The following is a 7,741-nucleotide window of genomic DNA, read 5'->3' on the forward strand; positions in this document are numbered from 1 at the left end:
GATTTGTAATATCGATCGGTCCAACCCCCGTCATTCACCAATATGGTTATGCAACCTACAAATATCTGCGAAAAAATTTAAATATGTGCACTTAGCAACGAACTAGTCAAGACTCGAGCCCCATCAGAGGGGATATAAGCTGACTAAGGGTTCCAAACCAGTACGACTTAGGGACCTTCAAGAAGCGAGTGTATCACCATCTCAAAGACCAGCAACGCATCTGCGATTCCTCTGGTATTGCAAATGTCCATAGGATAAACAGCTTGATGTTCCCGGTGCTCGTTTGCCCCCTTCTTTTATATAAAAAATCTGATACCCCAACCGTTTTAAAACTGACAATACCAGTTACAATTATTTACGTTGGAACCATCTAAGTATTTTTATTATTTAATTAGCTTTTACCCGCGACTCCGTCCGCGCGGAATAAAAAATAGAAAACGGGGTAAAAATTATCCTATGTCCGTTTCCTGGTTCTAAACTACCTGCCCACCAATTTTCAGTCAAATCGATTCAGCCGTTCTTGAGTTATAAAAATGTAACTAACACGACTTTCTTTTATATATATAGATTTAGAAATTACTTAATTTAAAAATCCATGACGTTACCATTCGATTCTGGTTCTTCTGAAGACTGAATCTCGTCCTCCTTCTCCATTACTTTAAGAGACATCATCTCTTCATCACCATCACCCATATTACGTTCAATACTTATATTTATTTCTTCAACTTCTCTATTTAAACTTTCATTTCCTTCCTCCGGATTCCCTTCGACGCTATCTTCTTCTAAATTATCTCTTCTCTGTGGTCCAAAATATAATTTACTATAGTCGATTTTGTTTGATTTATAGGGAATTTTGTGTCTTCGAGATTTTACGAGTAACTTATTCTTTGATGTTTTTGTTGCTGAAGTAATAAATTGCTATTATATTTAAGCAGGCGTATTATTTTACAAATTAAAATAGATTTGCTTTATCTTTACATATTAAAAAAATTAAAGTGTCTGCAATGTGAACAAAAAAAATCTTATTTCGTACAAGTGATGTATTTGCGTTCCTCATAAAGAAAAACTAGTTTTTAAGGTCCGTTTTTAAGTCTGTGTCCGCATGTTCGCGTTTGTTCCGAATATCTTCGGAACGACTCGACCGATTATGACACCAAGGTAACTTTTTTAAAATTCTGCGCTAACGAAATCGCAGAGATGTATCTCAATTTCATTAAATACAAAAATTATTATTTAAAAAATTATTATAAGCAAACTTTTAAGGAAACTCACCAATGTTGGGACTTCTTTTCGGCCTTTTATTGTCTGAATCTTCTGTTAATGAAATTAACTTGAAAACTTACGTATTTCTTTTAAAAAAGAAAGGTTTAATTTTTTAAATATTACCCAACTAATTTTGCTTACCTTTAATGGATGGTTTGTCACAATTTTCCATTGGCACTAAAGTTGCTTCTAAACCTGTGAAATAATTAACAATTTCTTGACAAATTATAATCATTCAATTAATTTTTAATTTATCCGTCATTTTTATAATATTTCTAATCTATACAATTAATAAAATTAGAGACAGTGTATAAAATCTTATAAAAATATTTGATTCGCGAAACAAAAATTTTTTTTAGCTTTTGCGTTTGCGAACATGACGTAATAACATTGAATTTTCGAACTGATTTTGGCGGGATTTTTGCTGGAAGGTGTAACTGACGTAAGCGGGAGGGAGTTTTTGGCCATTTTTTAATTTTAAAAAAAGTAAAAAAAAATTACCTTTATGACACTTAACATAATCAATTTCACATTTATTGAAAACAATAATAAAAATTTCCTTTGAATTATTTGCTTTTTTATTTTTCAATTTGATACATTTCAGTTCCTCTGTCGTTGGACAATTTAATCTTTTACAGTTATTCGTTTTATTTCCATGTTGATGTTTATTTAATTTTACCAAAGACTTTGTTCCATTGCTCCTGTTAGAAATCGTACTTCTTTCGCATAAACATGCTGAAACTGTACACAAAAACGATGGTTCTGACGCAAATCATCGTAACGAAAAATTAACTTGACAGAATATTAGTAAATTACTATTCATTACGACGCAAAATAAGTTGGAATATATAAATTCTTCCTTTTTATTTCATTTTTTAAATTAAAAAAGATAATAGTAAAAGAATTCAATTTAATAAACATTGAGATAGGATTGTTTACGTTGGTGCCATTCAAATCGCCTTTACGGTTACGTTTAAAGGGGATTTGTAACGACTAACTTTAGAATTCCAAGCGTGATTGATAAATCTAGTTTCACACTTAAAATTAGACGAACTTCCATTGTTATCTTACTAATATTATAAATGCGAAAGTTTGGATGTTTGTACAGATGTTTATTACTACGTATCTCTAGAACGGGTAAAGGGATCTCACTAAAATTTGGCATACATTTAGAACATAGTCTGGAAAAACACATAACCTACTAATAGATTTTTTTTTCAATTCCGCACCGAGTCGTGAACAACAGCTAGTCGAATAAAGAACTTAAATATGACGAGAATTATTTCCATGTGTTAAAATGAAATTTTTTGCAAAATGGTAATTCGCCATTTCTAACATGATCTTAGTTTTAAAATCAACTCTCATTGTTTATGGTATTAAAGAATAAAAATAAATTATTGTTTATGAACTAAATATAACCTAAAAATCTGTCAAAATCGTGTGTGTATTTACGTACCGAGTAATAAAAAACATATTTGATATCTCATAATGTAGCGAACGCAGAAAAACTATAAAACATTCATTCAAATAAAAATTTATGTAAAGCAATTATTCTTTGCTACGCTATGATGAATTTTCCATTTAAATCTTGGTTTATTTGAAAAAAAAAATAGTCAATTATTCCTTTATGTTTCTACATACATAGGGTTAGGTCACCAAACCTACTAGCCGGACAGACCAGCCAGTTTGGCCGGACATTTGGGTAGAAAGGTCGTACATCCTATATTATTCAGGATTTTGTCTCAGTATTAATAGGTACACTCTCGTTTGGGAAATGTAAAAAGCACAACAAAAGCCGGAAAACCGTTTCTTTTAGCCGGACACGCAATCAAAAAGCCTACCCATGTTCAGCTTTATCCGGACGTCTGGCAACGCTATACATACATATGTACCAACATATACATAGTAATATATTTTTTTCATATTCTTCATTTCATTTTATAATCTGCCTAACCCAATAAAATAATAATAATGTCCATGGGCGTCGATAAACACCTTGGTGTTCCCGCTGCTCGTTTGCCCCTTCTTATAAAAAAAAACATACATACATAGTTCCAAATTTGTTAGATATTTATTGGTTGTTATTATTTTTTTAACAATATTTATTGGGTGCAGAAATGGGCATCGCCCAGTGAAATACCACGACCCCAAGACAGGCGTTAAGTGAAAGCAATTCCGCGTAGTCTGATCACTGTTGCCGAAGGTCTCTTTAGTCCAAGTTCTTATCCCACCCTATTCTTATAGGGAAAGGATGGGAAGGGGATGTGGATTTGATGGAGGATGGAACACATAGCAAGGGCCTATATCTTCGTCCTGTGTCCCTTCCTCCGTCGATTAAAGGTAGGCAACGCATCTGCAATTACGGATCTGTTTGCTCGTTTGCCACCTTATGATATAAAATAAAAGAAAACACTCAAGATATATTTATTATACTGCCTTGAAAAGAAACACTGGCCTAAAACTAATTTCAAAGTTTTCTCTTTCATAAGGTGAACACCCCAATTATTGGCCAATGTCACAAAACACAACTTCAAGTTCAATCCCCAACATGTAACAATCTTAATATATAAAAATGTCGTGTCACAATGTTTGTCCTCAATGGACTCCTAAACCACTTAACTGATTATAATAAAATTCGCACACCATGTGCAGTTCGATCCAACTTGAGAGATAGGATAGTTTAAATCTCAAATTATAGTCGCAATTTTAATTTATTGCTAATTATTTGTCTGTTATTATTTGACAGTCACAATTATCTGTTAGCTCCAAATGATTCTAACAGATGTCGATACCTTTCCACTGGGTTGAGTAAGTAATCAATAGATGGCGCTGCTATGGTAAATCTACCAACGTGTCATATATGCTTATTAACTGCTCGCGGACGGAGTCGCGGGCGACACCTAGTTTATTACATTTTAGGATCTCATAATGTACATTATCCAATGTTATTACTGTGAAGGAAAATATAAACAATTTAATGACATACTAAAACTGTCTTAATAAATACATAGGCCCATAACTATTCTCGAAGTTTTCTGTAAATTAGGGTGAACACACCAATAATTGGCCGGTGTAAGAATTTAATTTTCACTAATAAATTCATCTAATGATATTTCTTGTCTAGACAATTCCAGTGCTTTGAACCTTCTGTCTGGGTCAGCTAACCAGTCGTAGTTCTCAGTTCTAGCTGTCACAAGTTTTGTTATCATCCAACGCATTAATTCCATTTTTTCTATTAACGTATTAAGTTTCCTGTAAAAAAAAAAGTCTATATAAATAAAAATTACTTAATATGTGTTTTATTTGTTAAAATTTTAAATTGAAACTTTGGTATTTAGTTTACTAATTTATGTCTTTTTGTCTATGTCGGAACCAGCTCAGCGAAACAGGGACAGACTAAACTGCCCCTGCGCTGCTTTTCAACTGGCACCTTTATAAAAAACTAGCTTTTACCCGCGACTCCGTCCGCGCGGAATAAAAAAATCCACACAAGATAAAAAAAGTTCCTATGTCCGTCTCCTAGTTCTAAACTACCTCCCCATCAATTTTCAACTAAATCAGTTCGACCGATCTTCAGTTATAAATAGTGTAAATAACACGACTTTCTTTTATATATATAGATGTATATTTGTATGGAAGCATAAAGAATTATTCACTGTTCACAACCAGTGTGACCATTTTAGATTAGTACTACAAGATACTAGACTTACTAAATATACTAATAGCTGTTTGTTTATGTGTATACAAATTTATAACAAGGTACCAAATGACCTGAAGATGTTGAATGCTAGACAATTTAAACGGGGATTGTATAATTTATTGCTTGGAAGTGGTATCTATAGCATAGAAGAATTTTTGTGTGGTTGACTTATGATATATCTATGTGTTTCTGCATGATATATATTTTACGAAAATTATATAGTTTTTGTAAAAATATGTAATAAATGAATTTGAATTTGAAACACTTACTGATACACAGGTCCATCCATTACTAAATCTCTGTCCCCGCTTCTGTCTACGGATCTTTTCATATCTTTCAATGTTGCGACTTCCGAAATCCATTCCGTTCTTAACGTTTCAAGATTATCTTGTTTTTCTTTCAAAACTGTTTGTAATTGCATATCTTGTGTCTCTAATTCAGCAAATCTAGTTAATATTTCTTTGATTTTCCTATAAAAAAGAAAAAAATACTTTTGACCTTGTGATGTTGGCAGATATTACAGATTTCTATAAAATAAAAGTATAAAAAAAAACTACAATTACTATGTATGAAAGATTAACATATAAATAAGACATATATATAACAGTGGTAGACACCAGCAACATCTGTAGCATGAATTGGACGGCTCCCCCCGTGAAATACCACAACCACACAGAAGACAGGCATAAAATGGAAGCAATTCGGCATACAGTCTGATGAGTGTGGGTTCCGAAGGCCTAACTTTAGTCCTCTTTCCCTTCTTTTCTTATAGGAAGGGGTAGTTTGACTGCGGAGGGGATACATAGGAAGGGCATATATCCTTTGTGTGCATCCCCTCTGCTGTCAATTAAAGGTAGGCAAAACAACTGCAATTCCCTTCATTCTTGGATGTATTCATATGGACACTTGCTCATTTGCTACCTTATAAAAAAAAGGCAATACCTCTATAACTTTATGGTGTAAAATATAAATTGTTAGTTGGCAATCTCTTCAAAATGAATCAAGTTATTTAAGATCACAATATAAAGGAGTTACATAATATACTATACTATATAAAAAAAACAATATATACAGTTGAACCTGGATAGGCTAATAACCTCTTAAAGAGCAGGAGTCATAGTCCGATCCCTATGTACAACCTCCTTAAGTGAAAAACACGGGTTATAGAAAAATCTATAGATTGTAGATGTCCATGGGTGTCTTTAAACATCTCGGTGTTCCCGCTGCTTATTTGCCCCCTTTTTTAATGAAAAGAACCTCTATAAGTAAGAAAAATATCATTCTCTTGAACTCTTGCTTATCCAGTTTTAATGTATTACTCTATTGAGTGAAAAACATACCATTTTCTTTCTACCATTCCTGGATCGAGATTTTGGTCAGGTGAAATTAATAATTTTTTAACAGCATTTGTTTGTGTCACAGACTTTATAACTTGCTTTTCAATTAGTGATGCAACTGCAGTCTCTTCGTAGTCCTTGATAATTTTACTCTTGTCTTCATTCTGGATGATTTCTTGAGAAGCTTAAAAATTTAATTTATTACTCATAATCTCGGAAATAGCAACTGTTTATACCACTACAATGCCATAATTATCTATATTAATATATATTAATATTGTGGGCAGATAAAGACGGATGATTATGAATTTTAGTTTTGTACAGTTTATAAAAGGTACTGAACAGATTTTAAGATCATTTGGTAAAATTTTACAATACCGAATCATGACGAATTATCATAAAATTAATTTTGAACGATAGAAAATGATCTCTTGTACAGTGGTTTGAAGTTTTATTTTGAGGGTCGTAATTTATTTTAAAGAAAAAAATAAAATTGTTTCGTACTTTTTCGTAGTTTACATTTTACAATAGAAAATTGTCCAATTTACATTATAATACACAGCAAAAGCAAATAAACTCCAATAAGAACAGTTTACAAGTTGTAATACTTACAAGCTAATGGTTTTGCCTTTAATAATCTTAATTTCGATGTAGCTAAAGTTATATTTCTTATTTTCTTTGCGATTCCATCTTCATAACTATGATGACCGGTCACTGTAAATAACTCTGCAGATGCTGTATTTAATTGTTCCTTAAAAGTGTCGCTGATTTCTTTTAACGTTGCAAATCCGTTCATTTTTATTATTGAACCATTGACCGTTTTAGAAAAAAATTATATATTAATGCTATATTCAAAATAAAAACAAAAAGTATTTAAGACCGTTATTTTGTTTTTAAATGTTAGTCAAACGTCAACGTTAATGTCATCAAGGGTGTGTTCCGATATGCACTGCGACCACTGTAGAGTGTGACGTCAATTCAGTATACTGTGAAGCCGTTCCTTTATAGCCAATTATACTGTTACGATTTAAAACGGAACGCAATCTCGTATACTGTCAGCCGCATTTTTTGACGCGACATTCAAATGAGTGTATTCAAGTTTTCTAGTACATTAAAAAAACTGTTTTGGAGTACTGTCAAATTAAAAATATTTTAATTAATATTAATTATAAATTGAATTTATAATGTAATAAAAATAAGTACTTTTTCATAAAAAAGAATATGTTTTTCATTATCAATAGTCTAATAAGGTTAATTTTTGCAATTCTTCCTTTTTTTTTTTTTTGTTAAACCAAACTAATTACAGAACTTTAACATTTTCTGATTAAAATGTAGCTTTGTTTATAATATGTGAGGCACTCGGGTGGTTTTGACTGATCACGTGATCAAAGTACTGCGAGTACCTTACCTCGAAAACGCCAGTGCTCACAGTAGAATATGA

At 32.0% G+C, this 7,741-nt stretch overlaps 1 protein-coding gene across 1 annotated transcript; it reads right to left on the reverse strand.

Annotated features, from left to right (window-relative positions):
• Positions 1-4,093: 4,093 nt before the first annotated feature.
• On the reverse strand, positions 4,094-7,118 carry LOC123722751. The gene is made up of 4 exons (XM_045685396.1): positions 6,913-7,118; positions 6,304-6,484; positions 5,233-5,433; positions 4,094-4,515 (listed from the first exon to the last, which is right to left on the reverse strand). The coding sequence occupies exons 1-4, from the start codon at positions 7,094-7,096 to the stop codon at positions 4,344-4,346; spliced, it is 738 nt and encodes a 245-aa protein (XP_045541352.1). The 5' UTR covers positions 7,097-7,118; the 3' UTR covers positions 4,094-4,343.
• Positions 7,119-7,741: the final 623 nt, after the last annotated feature.

This window comes from Papilio machaon, chromosome 29, assembly GCF_912999745.1.
Source record: "Papilio machaon chromosome 29, ilPapMach1.1, whole genome shotgun sequence".
Taxonomy (NCBI): Eukaryota; Metazoa; Arthropoda; class Insecta; order Lepidoptera; family Papilionidae; genus Papilio; species Papilio machaon.